We start from the raw sequence: 14,530 nt of genomic DNA on the forward strand, positions 1-14,530 counted from the left end.
TGGATTCTCTACCCAGATCTGTGAATAGCTGGTGGAGAGAAAGGGGGTGCCAATCAGATCAAAGGGGCAGCAGTGAGGATGGGTTAGAAGAAATACCAGCCTACCCTTTGCCTGACAAGCATCCCCAGACCTCACCCCAAACCTTCCAGGGCTTTTTTAAGAATAACTCACCCCAAATGAAAACCAAGTTAACAAACACATTACCTCTTTCAGTTTAGCGATAGAAGACAGGCAAGTTTAAACCAGCAGGATGCTGGGTAACGAAGTATGTTTTAAACAGATGTCAAACTGAGACCTTGGGGCTGGCCTCTGTCTTGCACTACACCTTACAGAAATAAACACTGAGGTATCCATACCACTGAATCCGGTGTTGCCATGCGTCATGGGAAAATGAGACTGTTGCATTGCCAACTGGTGCAGCTTGGTCAACTGCAGGGAGGAAACAGGAGAGGTTGGCATTAGAAGAGTAAGAGAGCCAGGGTTCATGGACATTCAAATTAGAAAATGCAGAGCTCCTGATCCCCAGAGTTGACTCTACTACTCAACTACAACATAGGATGAAGATGGGGCTTATACCATAATCCTGGGGATGGGCAAAATATGAAGCTAAGGGTTAGAAATAGAAAGGGCACCAGTACAGGAGAATGAATGCATTTTGGGTGTGTGAAAAGAAAAGCAGCAGCACCCGGCCAACAACCATCCCCTTGTGGGCTACTTAATGAAGGTGTTTGCAGCCATTGCAACAGTTGCCCCAGGGACAAGCACAGACAGGCTAGGTAAACAAACTGTGCAGTGGTGCTAGGGAAACACACCATGCAGGGTTCTGTCAGTATCAGGAGGAGGGAAGGAGATGAGGGGGCAGGGAGACTGCAAGGAGGAGAAAGATTAAGATGAAACCAAACTGGGCTCAGCACCCCCTCACCAACAGATTTCTACAGCTTTTCTTCTTCACCTATGTGTACTATCCTGGCTGTTATAAAACAATCCCTCCTCAAGGCTAGTTTCTCTCTTGGGCCAAACACTAACCAAGAACCAAACCCAAGATCCCAAGTCTAATGCTCGACACCTGAAAAGGTTAGTAATGACAGAGCAAAGTGCAGAAAGAAAATGCCCTTAAACGAAATCTGAATACCATTACTTTTAAGTAGTTTTTAGTGGCAAGAAAGGTTTTATGAAGTTGAATCCCAATATTCAGCTTCTTATTCTTCCCTGTGCAAATAAGCCCCTTTTCGCCCCTCCTGAGGCTTTTTCAATTGTCACCTCAAACTGAGGAGTACAGTACCCAAGGGAAACCCAACCTCCCCCTCCTCCCCCACAGAAGGACTCCATGAAGAGATGCAGTCTGTCCACTGTCAATTTAGACTGTGCCCTGGAATAACAAATGATAATACACCATGGAACATTTCTCTTTTAGACACAGTAATGTGGAAAACAGAATAAAATAGAATCTAATAATCTGCTGGATTATAATTTCCAGTGATTATAATATCAGAAGGCAAACAAAGTGCTACTATGCCCTGATTAGAGTTTATTTAAGGGCCAAAAGATGGGGTTCACCTTGCGAGGAAAACAATACTCCATATGCTTAAGACCCAACTCACTTCTGCCTATGTGGAAGAAAGAGTGAGACAATTTTGGATGGGAGAGGGAGCTTTTCAAAACAAGAAGTGAAAACAAAACTTACATCTGGCTGTGGAATGGCATACTGTCCTTGAATGGTATAGGCCTACAAAAGGAGGAAAACAGTTCCTATTAAAAAAAACCAATCAGGGACAGCCACCCAGCGGGAGAGGGGGAGACAGATTTCAACTAGCCAGGAAGCCAGAGTTGAACTAGAGATGGGGGAGGCCACAGACTGAGGCAGTAGATGGTATCTCACAAATACAGTCAGACATGAGTTGGCTTTCTTTGAAACCTAAATATGATGACTTATTCCAGGAAGCCTATCAAGGGAGCCAAGTTCCCTGCAATCAAAGGCAAAATACACATTTGTTTCTTAATGAAAAGGTGGGAAGTGGGATTAAGCAATGCCTCGATTGACCAAGCCCCCTTCTTTCTCCCTCTGTACAAGAAAGCCAAGGAGGAAAATGGTCTCTACCCTCAACCACCCCAACGCTTATACCAATCATGATGACATGAGTGTTCATATCTGTATCAACCTACATGGCATGTTCTTTAACACTTGCCTTTCTTTCCCTACTTATTTTTTTCTACAGTTGCCTAAAGACCTTAAGTGCTCTGGAAGCTGGCTTAGTCCCTGACACTAGGGAGCTGATCATAGGAATGCAAATAAATAACTCACTGTGTTCTAAATCCTGCACCTTCTCCCACCTCCCCCTCCATAAAAGGCACTTGCAGCTCCCACTACACCCTCCTCCCCCCCACACCATCACCTCCGAAAAGGGAGCTGGGTCTTCAGGGCAATGGGGTGGGGGACAAGAAGGAACAGGAAGGGAGGGAAAGGAGTGGCTGGTTAAAAGGATGTGAAGCTTTTCACATCACAGTGGCCAGTACCCCCAAAAGTGCACCCAGGTGGGGGTGGGAAGGTGAAAATGGGATAGGAAGAGTGGGAGATGGGGAAGAAGGGTTGAACAACAACAAAAAAAAAAAAAAAAAGGAAAAAAAAAGGAAAAAAAAGGAAAAAAGAAAAAAAAAGAGAGTTGGTGTTACCATCTGGTGGGCTACGCGGCCTGTGTGAAATGAGGTGGGGGGGGTCAGTCCAGGTCCCCGTGGACAGGTGGTGTCCACAGCATAAAAATCACCAGCGCCACTGGCCCCCCGCGTGTTGGCAGTCTCGGCTGAGGCGGAAGGATTGAGTGAGCCTTGGAGACTGAACATCCCCTCTCACCTCTAGAGGTGGTCCCTCCAGGTCAGGGTTGAGGCACATGGACGGGGTGGTGTGGGGAAAGCTCGCACTGTCGCTGCCTGTGCTGTACCTGTCCTGTGGATAAATAGAGGATTTCAGTCTCCAGGGCTGTCAATCCGGCACCTTGTCACCAGCATGAAATTCACACAAAAAAAGTTGTTTAATTTTTTCTTTTCCTTTAAAAAGGAGCTCACGACACAATTTGAAACGAGCTGCAATCAGTGAATTAAAAAAAAAAAAAAAGTTACCTTGTGGCAGGTATCACACTGCACAATTGGGCTATTTTCAGTAAGAATGAAGGGGTGGGGCAACAGAGCTGATGCCAGCTACTGGTCAATGTGGGATTAAGTTGAACCCCTATAGAGCCCACTTTTGTCACAAAGGAACAAAAGATACAGGTCCATCTGTGGACGTTGCATAAATTGGTCCATTTAAAAAGGCCCATGGGAATAATAAGGGCCACTCATGAAAGAAGCTGCAAGCCTTTAGAGGGTGGTCAACTGAATAAAGGGTGGGGGTGGGGGGAAGCAAAGAGGTAAGAAGGGGGAGGTGGAAAGAGGAGGAAAGGAAAGGGAAATAAAGAATTATAGAGGATTGCCGCTATGCAGCAAGGGACTCTTTATATAATCCCAAATGGGAGTGGAAGTATCCAGAAGAGCAGGAACCTGGAGTTCCTGGGGGAGAAGGGAAAACTCCTAAGGCTACGCCTCCTTGCTATACTGACTCTGGGCCTTTGTTTATCCTGCCTGCCTATCCAGACTGTTGGAACCCTTTGACCAATCCAGTTTCTATAAAGCAAGGTACTAAACTGTCTCAATATTGTTGACATAATTAATTTCTTGTGAAAGCTCCCAGAAGCACATGACAAACTAAGTCCCCAAAATCTTGTTCAGTTTTATGCCAACTCAAAATAGAATGTGAATGAGATGGACTTCGTTTAGGCTTCCCCCAATTCAAACACAAGATGGAACTAATTGAGTAAGTGTGCTTAGAACAGGCCAGCCCCTCTTTGGGAAAAGGCATTTTGAGCAATGTACTTGCTTGCTTTGGCAGCCACCAAAATGAAGGTCACTATTTCAACCTGAACCCCAACATTTAAAAAACTAACCTACCTACTCCTCAAATACTAACCAACAAAGCATAAAACTACCATGGTTCTGACCCATGCTCTTGTCATAAAAATCTAACTTCAGAATAAACCATGTGCCAAAGATCAAGAGTGTTAGGTGGGTGAAGCAGAGAGAGGCCAAGGGGGTGCTTTGGTGTTCTTACTCTAACACCAAAGGTCATAGCACCACAGCCCAACATGCTCTCCCCCTTCTATTCTTGCACACTGAACCCTTACCCCGGGCTGGTTTCAGTTATGCCATGTGGTTATGCCTCAAACCAGCTTATGAGGTTAAGAGCCTGGGGAAACAACACACTGGAACTCAGGAGTGAAGGGGTAGGAGTAGGGGAGGTGAGGTGGGGGGGAGGGGGAGGGGAAGTTTGTAGGACACTCAAGTTCAGGACCCCCCAATTTTGAGACCACCATCCAGAATCTCCTTCAGAGGTCCAGTTCTTTGCTACTTTTATTTAGACCTCTAAAGAACACCCCACTCATTAAAAAGCATGGATGGGGTGGGGGTGGGGGGTAGGGAGAGAAGTACTGACACCAAGGCAATTTAACCCTTTCTTCTAACCCAACCCACCTTAAATTACCAAGTAAATTACCTCTTCCGAGTGCCTACAAAACTCCCATTGCCTGCTAAAAATTACGTAAGGGCTTGGCATACAGAGCTTTCTCAAGTACAAAAAATAAAACTAAAAGCAGGTCAAACTATGGCCAGAGTACAGGTTTCAGCAAGCATGCAGAGTGGCCTGGTGTGCTGCTGGCAAAGTTGACATTTCAAACATAATCCTTGTTCATTCTAGCCCACCAATAAGAATTTTCTTACCTGACCACCTGCAAAGATGACTGGAGAACTGGACGGCTTGGGCCGGTACGGGATGGTCACGCCCTTCGGGGGGGACTGGGAGAGAGTCAGAGGGGAAAAAAACAAAAAGAGATAAGGTTTCAAAGCTGCTTCAGCTGTGTGGCTTAAGCTCACACAGGTCAGTTAAATTAAAAACTGTATTATAATTTCCATCCCCTCACCTACCAACGTTGTCTCTGGCTAGATCTAATCTCAAATCATCTGCAGTTAATTGCCTTTAAAGCAGTAAGATGGGTCCGTGGACTACACAGCTCACACTAATTCTCATCAAGGCAGATTCCCCTGTAATAATTTACGCATTATTTCCATGTTTTCAAATAAACCTAATGAACATGACACACCTCTATGCGTACATATGTAGTTGATAATTTAAGATCTTACGTTTTGGCCTAAATAGGAAATGAAGCCAAAAATAATGTACCCAAATGTTATGCCTGAAAAAATATACATGGTCAGTAAATAGTTCAAAGGCTCAATCAACATTTTTCTAAATTCTACTTGAAAATTCTTTCTTTCATCATGAGTATAGTAACATCTCAACAGCAATTCTAAATGTTTTATTTTCCCTTAATTTTGCTATTCTTGTTTTAACTGAATAGCATATACTACCAGGACCTCATAAACACCATTATGGCTAAGTTTTTTTCCTACAGAAATATCTTGAATATAATCTTGCTTTAAAACATGGAAATTAATTTGAAGGATATGTCAAATTTGCCTACAGCCGAAATATTGTAATCCAAAGGCAACTTAAAAAACTCGGTTTCTCTGGGGCGCCTGGGTGGCTCAGTTGGTTAAGCATCCGACTTCGGCTCAGGTCAGATCTCATGGTTCATGGGTTCGAGCCCACCATCAGGCTCTGTGCTGACAGCTCAGAGCCTGGAGCCTGTTTCAGATTATGTGTCTTCCTCTCTCTCTGCCCCTCCCCCACTCATGCTCTGTGTCTCTGTCTCAAAAACAAACTAAAAAAAACAAAACAAAACAAAACAAAAAAAACACCCCGGTTTCTCTGGAACCCAGTTATATCTTTTGTCCACTCAGGCCAAGTAGTGAATCTTCCCCTACCAACCCTGCTAGAATTGCTGTAAACCAAAAGATCACGGCTGCTTAGCAGTTTCTATTTTTGCTCAGACTATAAGAAAAGTCAAAGCTGGGGGGAGGAAAATATGAACTCAGGGAACCTCTTCCCCACCCCCACTGGAGGCTTCTAACTGCTTCACCTAATTCTAGTCTCACTAAATATAGATCAGTCTGTCTCCCTAGAATCACCCTCCCCCCATTCTCAGCATGAGCCTGAGGGCTTACCTCCAACATGACCACGCAGATCTGTTTCACGCACTCAATGATGGATTGAGGAATGCCAGCAATAGTGATGGCCCGCTCAGTTGAGTTGGGGAGCATATCCCCTGCCACCTGGACCTGTGCCCCTGTACTCTTTGGGGTAGAAAGAAATTTTTAAAAATCAGAGATAAACAATTCATGCTCTTCCAATTCCTCAAGCAGCAATTTTAGAGTCTAAAGAGCAGCAGAGATACTATCCCATCTCCTATTTTACCCTTTATATCCTCCCTTCCCACTCTTCCCTTATTCCAGATAGAACTGTTTAATCACAGTTATAAATAAATTAGCCTCTGAAAGTCAGTAACAGCCTAAATTTAAGCTGCTCTCAAGAAAAAGGTCCAACTAGACAGTTTCCTTTCAGCTAATGACAGCTTCATGAGCCATCAAAGTCCCCACAAACATCACCCACTTTTCATTCTCTTATTAAACAAATATTTATATAACGCCCATTCTATGCATCAGGCACCATTCCAGTTTGTTGGAATACATCAACAAAGCCAAAATCCCTGCTCTTGTAGCATGTACAATATGCTCCCGAAAACTCCTTTAGGAGCCATTCAAATTTCATTCCAATATCCAATTCAGTAACCTCCAGATACTACTAAAAGCTTCCATAATTCAGTCTGAATTCCAGTCTAAAAGGGAGCAGGATTACAACTACACCCTAATATACTTTCCTGTTTTCCCTTTGTTATTTAGGTGTTTGGCCAAAGAAAATTATTGGCCACTATTATATATCAAACTCTAATCTCTTTAGACAAACAAAAAAGCACAGTCTCATGGACAAGTTGCCAAATGAAAAAGGGAAACAGACCATATGCAACAGTTAGAAATTCTGGTTAACGTTCTGTCTTATTGTTAAGATATATGAATTATAAAAAAAAAAAACAAAAACAAAAAGACTCCTCCACATTATATACATATATCAACTGTATAATACTTTTCCTCCCAATGCACAACTAAATCATAATTGTCTAGCACTACTACTTCAATAATAACTTTCACTGCAAATGTGAACTTTTCCAAGCCATACTAAGAGCTATTAACAGAGGAAGCCATATTTAAAATAATTAACATTTTCAGGACCACAAAAGTTACCAACCTCTCGTATTTCCTTGATCTTGCAACCACCTTTCCCAATGAGAGAGCCACACTGACTAGCAGGGACCACCAGCCTCAGGGTTACTGGGGGTCTACTGGCAGCTGTGCTATTGGTCATAGAGCTGCTGATGTCCTTCAAAAAGAAATTTTAACACAAGAATCTAAGTTTAAGCAGATCCCTGGGACCCATAACTACTATATAAGAACCATTTAACCTTATAAGGGATGTTTCACGTCATGGTCTATCATCAACAAGAGTTCAAACATTGCCCCCTCTATCCCCAAAACAACTACTTCTTTAAAGATAAAAACACCTAGAAACTTTCTGATTATCCCTAAATGCAGTTTCTTTCATCGAGGAAAAAAGGGTTATTTATTTTGGAAATTAGAATTGACTGCAAAAGGAAACAATATCAAAATCCAAATTAAAACATTAAGATGAAACAATGCAGCCCTGAATTCAAATAACCAATTCTGTCCTCATAGAAAATTAGAAAGATTAAGCAGGGTATTTCTATTTATCAGTTTTAATTTCTTGGCAACATCACCATTATACAGATAATGAAATTGAGACCAAGTACTCGTCCCAATCACATCTAAACAGTTGTAGATTTGATAAAAGACTGTACTGACCCCAAAGCCCACTGTCTTTCCCATAATATGCTACATCCAAAAAGTCATGGTTTTAGCCTAGTTAAATTTAGCCCTCTGAAGATTAAGTGGTTTAAACATCACTTCTCAGCCTAATCTCTATGTAGTAGCTAGACCTGAAAAGTGCTTAAACATAAGCCCCTAAAGTCAAGGACACGTTAAAGTACGAATAAATTTCTGAATATTTTTTAAGCTGCAGGCTCTGGATTAGCAGGGCCTTGTAGGTCAAAAGATAACATTTCTGATCTTGGCCAGGATAAAATTTCAGGCACCATTAAGTATCCAACCACCAACCAAGTAGCAGCCAGGAGCTCTCCTCTGCCTGTGGTGTCAAATGCATGATTAGCAGCATTACTGAAGAGGGGGAGGAGGCTGAAGACCTAGGGCAATGGTTATTCAGTGCCTGAAGGTTGAAGGATCTTGCTGAACAAAGAAACAAAAAACAAAGCTTCTTTCTGCCAAAAAATCTCTGGCATTGATATTTTGCTTCTGAAAACCTATAAAACATATGCCCTCCCTCCAAGTATAATTCTGACACAAAGTTAACAGACTGAATTTCTTAAAAATGTACTGCACCCAGGGTTGAAAAATATGTTATTTATTTCATGTATTAGTGTTCATCAGGGCACCTAACAAAAGCATATTTATTTAAGTTCATTCAACTATAAGAGAACACGAAGTTCACCAATGCAGTAGCATCATACCTTCAAAAACTACTGGTCAAAAAAATAAAAAATAAAAATAAAAGACGCTAGTTTTTTACACATCCCCAGTAATAGTCAAGCTACTCCTTTTAATGATTCAAGTGACTTATGATCAAATTTTGGGAACACTGAAGGGGAGAGCAAAGGACCCATTTACAGATTTATGATCCAGTCTGGCCTTGAATTTAGAAAGCTCTTAGAAAATCATTAAGCTATCTTCACTTTAAAACGAAGACAGGGGTGGGGGGAAATGAGTGAAAACAACGAACCTCTTCCAGTTTGTCAATGATCATAGCAAAGGCTTTGAAGATGGCATTAGTGGGTCCAGCCAAAGTGATAATTCTCTCAGGACAATTCCCTTCTGAGATGTTGATACGTGCACCACTCTGGATTAAAAAAACAAAGCCAAGAGGTTAAATAGACAAAAAGATCTGAACATACAGAGAATTCAGTCCCTCCCAAATAAGATGACCAAGGCAGCTGCCTATATGATCTTGACACAAGGCGATTTCAGCATTTCAAACATTGCTCATGTTTCCCCTCCACAGCTCCACAGAAGCTGCCTTAAGGCTTGAATGAATTGAGACGTACTGGAACTGCATTTCCCACCATAGTACATAATTACTAATAACCAAGCCAGAAAAACATCAGATTCTCCTATTGAAACCATCCCCCTTCTAATCACTCATTAAAGAAAAATTTTGCCTTTAAAAGCTTTTTAACAAGCCTTAAACTGGCTTCCCCACCGAACCCCCTGTTAACTCACCTCCTCACGCATCTTCTTAACTGATTCTCCTTTCTGTAAGAGGAAAAGTCCAGAGTGAGCTCTAACCACTATTCAACCAAGACTAACTAAACAGTAATTAGAGTTGAAGTGAAACTGTCTTACCTTTCCGATGATACTGCCAACTTCCTGCAATGGAGAAAACTAGAGTCAAATAAGAGGAAACTCGAAGTGTTTATATCATGAAAAGGAATTTTTAACTCTCCAAAACAATGGAAAAACTCAGATTTACTGGGAAGAGAAGTAGGTAAGTTTACTCTTTTCTTTGCTCAAAAATGAGCAATGATAAACAGTACCAAAGAATACTGAAGGAATAATGATGCAGAAGTGACCCAATGCTACTCTGTGTTTAATATAACTTATTTTTTACAGTACCAAATCTGTAGTTTCCCACAATAGTATGAGCAGAGGTAATCTATTTATCACAAGCTACACCAACCTCCATGAGAAAAATCTTATTATCCAGGTATGAGAGTCTTTGGCTCCATCCCTTAGGTAAGCCTTTCCTGCTCAGTGGAGCTTCCTACTCAAGTCTGTCCATTTTCCCCACTACATTCTCATCTACTGATAGAGGAGTGCTAAAGCCAGATGCCCCACAGTGCTAATCTGATGAGCTCCAAGATGCATGCCCTCTCTTCCTGGCCTCTCCCCGAGCAGTTACTATGACCCAGTTTCCCAAGCTGGTGCATACCTTTCCATGCATAAGTAGCCGGATGGTGAGAGTGACATTTAATCCACCTTCAATCACACCGGTGTCCATGTCGAGCAGTGTTCTGGGGAGCTGGACTTTGAGTGGTCAAGTCTTTGGTCACTGGTGGGGGTGAAAGCCAAAAACTGAAATGCAAACACGACCAAAATCAGCGCGAGAAAAACAATAGGAAAAATAGTTCCCAAAGTCATTTTCACCATTATCAATGTGTTCTGGCTCTATTCCTTAAATGACAGCCTATCAGTTGGCAAGCTTGTATACATCCCAGCACAAGTGCACTAATGACAACCATTTACAGCTCAGGTTCTGTTAAAAGTATGCAAGGAGACTTCAGTCGGCTGTCCTTAATGGTAAGGTTTCCGCTGACTCTCAGAAGGAGGAAGATTCCTTCAATCGGCAATGGATGCAAAGGAACTGCTGAAGGTGCACCAGTTGTCCTTCAACAAAATAAGATTTGACAGCATACAGAAACACCTGGAAATCATGAGGCCAGACCTCAAACTAACCAACTATAGAGAGGCAGATGGCCTTTTGCTTCCCTATTAGGTAGCTTCCCAGGCTCAGGTTAAAAGCAAGAACACATTTTCTCACTTGTAGCAATTTCTAAATTTAAAAAATTGAGATGTAGTTCACGTTACAATTTCAAATGTTGATAGATGACACCAAATAATTTTAATAAGATTTAAATCAACAACCTCACTGAAAATGGCACTATCTGAAAAACCTTCTATGAAGGCTGGGATTCCATACTCCTCTTTGGGAAAAGGCTCAATGCATAGGTACATCCTGAGTCCTTTCTCTCATCCTCTCTCCTGACCCAACTTGATAATCACTCATATTTGAAAATTTGCCTTGCTTCTGTGTATTCTTTGTTACCACTCCACCTTTACTCAAATCTATTAAATCTTAAATTTTCTTCCAAAGAAAACAATGACACTAAAACTGTATTGCTAAAAATTTATTGTATAGTTGCCTTAAGAAACAGCAGGAATAAACCTTTCCTACAGAGAAAGCTCTTTCCCCACCTACCCTCTGAAACAATGTTCCAAACATTTTGGAATAACTACTAGTAGAAAGAGAATATGTTTTTGAATATACCTTTTCCTACGATACCTCCTTAGGACCTAAGGGTGTTAGCTTTAAAAAGGTTCTCCAAAGTTGATAAATTTCACCAGGGACATTTTTAGCAACATCCCTTCAAAGTCAACATCAACGATCTCTCTCCTACAGCTAGTTCCCCCTTCTCAAACCAGCCATCGTTTTAACTTTGTTCTAATACAAAGCCTATCCCTAAACATTTAAAGTGTTTAAGCTGCTGCCAGATTCATTCTGTATATGGCAAGCTGCCTCAGTTACCTCCAGAATATGATTATTTAAAAGACAAGACTTTACATCCCCAAGGCACCTCATTCCCCCACTGTCAAAATAGAATTAATTGTTGGCAAAATCCCAGAATTCAACACTTTTCACTCAGGGAAAAACAACAATGCTGGGGGCGGAGGGGGAAGCAGTTAACTCTTTAAGAATGACTTTTTAATAAGATAGAGAAAAAAAACTGGCACTTTAACTCTTTATCCCCATTCAAATAAATGTAACTGGAGTCACTTTACAAATACCACAGTAACACAAGTTCAAAACAGCAAGAACACTGAAAACCTATTAGAAAGCCATTTCTTGATTAAGGCAGAGAGGTGCATTTCTAACTCCAAACATCCAAGAAATCCCTGTCATTTCTCTCCCGACTAGGTTAATAGAAATGTACCCAATCCCAGAAATCCAGCTGTTAATCCTGCAGTCCATTACCCCTTCTCCTATAAATAGCTCGGCCTGGGTCTACAGCGGCAGTCATTTTGTAATTTCAAAATTCGTTACCCCGAGAGAACGTCCTGAATAACTCGGTAACTGGGAGCCCGTTTACCCTTTCTTTAACTCCGCAGCCCCCCTCCCCTCGGTTATCCAAGGATTTTCCAATTAAAAAATGCCCCCCCCATCCCTCCACCAGAAAAGAGAGAAGGGAAAAAAAATAAACGGTTCGGTCGGGGGGGGGCGCTGCGATCCAGGGGGAGGGGCCGGGCTAGTAGCGCCTCCTCGTGTGGCTGCGCCAGCGCCTGACCCCCGCGGGGAGCCGCGCTCACCCGCCCGGCCAGCAAGCCGGCCATCGCCTCCCCCCACCCCCTTCAACCAACAAATCCACCGCCGCCCCCCCTACCGCGCGCGCGCCCTCCTTGACTCCTGCGCAGCCGCCACCGGGAAAAGGCGGGGGGAGGGGGGTAGGCCTTGCGCGAGGCCTACTAGGCCGCGCCTGAGCCAGGGCCTCGCGTGAATGGCCGGCCAGGCCAACTGAGGGGGTAGGCGCTCACGCGGTACTACGCGAGGCCGGGGCTCGTGACGAGGACCGGAGCCCGCAGAGAAAGATGGCAAGAGCGGAAAGAAAGCTACAGCCGAGGGCGGAGGGAGAATTTTGAAGCTTACCTGCAGGCGCGAGGCGACTGAGGGGAAAAGGGGAGCGGGCGGGAAGGGGAAGGGCGGGAGGCCGGGGGCGGAACAATAGGGGCGGGCGGGAAGGCGAGGGGGGCCCCGCGGGCGGGCGGAGGAGGAAGGGGGGGGAGGAGGAGGAGGAGGAGGAAGGGGGAAAGAGACCCCGGGGCGGGTGGAGGGCGGCGGAGGGCGGGCGGGCGGGCGGAGGGCGGGCGGGCGGGAGAGGGCGCAGGCTGCGGCTGCTCCGGCTGCTGCCTCTGCTGGTCTGGGAGGGGGACGGGGCGGAGCGGCCCGCTTTCAACCCCGCGCACCCTCCGACCCCGGAAGCGCTAACCGCCCCGGGGGCCGGCGAGGCGACTGCGTCGTCCAAACCTTCCCTACGCAATGCGGACGGCCTCCCAACAGCCTAGAGCGGCTCCGTGGACAGCGTCGGCACCAACGAGACAACACCTGGTAGCAGATGGCCAAACCTATGATAGAGCGGCAGCGTAGGAACGGGGAGGAAGCTAGTGTCCCCTAGCGGACAGATTGGAAATCCCAGGTGTGAGTACGGAGAGAGTTGGCAGTCGCCATGGAAAAAGGGAGACAAGTGGGAAAAGGGATGGGTAAGGAGAATGAAAAGAGATGGGAAAAACCTAGTAGTCTACAGTGATACTTAAATAAGAGAAAGATTAAAAAAAACTAATTTGCCACACTGAAGGCAACTTTTAAACCAATTCCTTACTCTGAAAATTAGTAACTAAAAGGAAAGAATTGAGCATTTACTCTCTCTTAGGAAGAATGTAATTCATCCGTTAAGGGAAAATTCTTTTTTTTTTAAGAGTTCCATCCAATAAATGTAGAAAGAATGAAAGAGTTAGAAAATCACCATTCATTTTGCAACCCAAAAATGAAATAATTCATTCAGGCCAGTGTTGTCAAACATCAAAACTTTAAGTAAAAAGTTGTTTCAGTGATCAAACTTTGCCTCACTAATAGCAGGACAACTTTGACATTATGTGGTCCTTGATGAGATACAATAAACACCTAGTATCATCTATTAACTACTCTTGTCATAAGCCCTTAATCTTAATCTAATCAACTTCTACAACAAATTTGCAACGTATGGAAAATTTATGAAATATAAAGGAATAAGTAAAATACATCACACTGCAAAAAGATAATCAGCAAATTCAGAATGCTGGACGGTTTGCAAGACAACCTCCCCAGGCTCTTTAACAAGGCGATGTAATAAAAAAGGAGGAGGAAGAGGTGAATGAGAAGAAAAAGAAATTTAAAAGGAAATAACAACCATAAGGTATGGATCTTGTTTCTTATTTTTAAATAGCTATATAAGACATTTTGGGGACAACTGAGGAAACTCAAACTGAATATCAGCTAATATTAGGAAGTATTGTTAATTTTCTTAAGTGTGATCATGGAATTGTGGTTATGTAGGAGAAATGCTGTTTAGGAGGTACATGATGAAATATTTATGGAGGATGGGTCATGATGTATGCAACAGTCTTTGAAATGATTCACGTAGGTATATTGAAGCAAATATAGGAAAATGTTACCTAGTGGTTAGTATGGGTGGTCAGTTTACAGGTAATCACTGTACTGTTTTTAAACTCTTAAGAAGTAATTTTTAGGGGCACCTGGGTGGCTCAGTTGGTTAAATGTCCGACTTTGGCTCAGGTCATGATCTCATAATTCAGGAGCCCGCATCGGGCTCTATGCTGACAGCTAGCTCAGAGCCTGGAGCCTGTTTCGGATTCTGTGTCTCCCTCTCTCTCTGACCCACCCCTGCTCATGCTGTGTCTCTCTTTCTCTCAGAAATAAAAATAAAACATTAAAAAAAGTACTTTTTACAATAAAAATTGGAAACAATATGATGTGGAATGGAACAAGATTGGCAAAATGTTGATAATTACTGAGGCT

General features: G+C 43.2%; 1 protein-coding gene across 11 annotated transcripts in view; it reads right to left on the reverse strand.

Annotated features, from left to right (window-relative positions):
- PCBP2 (poly(rC) binding protein 2) overlaps positions 1-12,712 on the reverse strand; it is a 21,603-nt gene extending 8,891 nt beyond the window's left edge. For 4 of the 11 annotated variants that reach the window (XM_039255056.1, XM_039255052.1, XM_039255051.1 and 1 more), the window contains exons 1-11: positions 12,605-12,712; positions 10,115-10,257; positions 9,529-9,552; positions 9,406-9,438; positions 8,909-9,025; positions 7,286-7,417; positions 6,148-6,276; positions 4,804-4,890; positions 2,849-2,941; positions 1,685-1,726; positions 357-429 (exon numbers count right to left, since the gene is read on the reverse strand). In XM_039255056.1, coding sequence (XP_039110987.1) covers positions 357-429; positions 1,685-1,726; positions 2,849-2,941; positions 4,804-4,890; positions 6,148-6,276; positions 7,286-7,417; positions 8,909-9,025; positions 9,406-9,438; positions 9,529-9,552; positions 10,115-10,183 — 799 coding nt within the window. In that variant the 5' untranslated portion in view covers positions 10,184-10,257; positions 12,605-12,712. The remainder of the gene's footprint in view (positions 1-356; positions 430-1,684; positions 1,727-2,848; positions 2,942-4,803; positions 4,891-6,147; positions 6,277-7,285; positions 7,418-8,908; positions 9,026-9,405; positions 9,439-9,528; positions 9,553-10,114; positions 10,258-12,604) is intronic. The other 7 variants (XM_039255054.1, XM_039255057.1, XM_039255053.1 and 4 more) reach the window with 3 other exon arrangements.
- Positions 12,713-14,530: the final 1,818 nt, after the last annotated feature.

This window comes from Hyaena hyaena, unplaced genomic scaffold, assembly GCF_003009895.1.
Source record: "Hyaena hyaena isolate Hyena2069 unplaced genomic scaffold, ASM300989v1 scaffold_510, whole genome shotgun sequence".
Classification (NCBI taxonomy): Eukaryota; Metazoa; Chordata; class Mammalia; order Carnivora; family Hyaenidae; genus Hyaena; species Hyaena hyaena.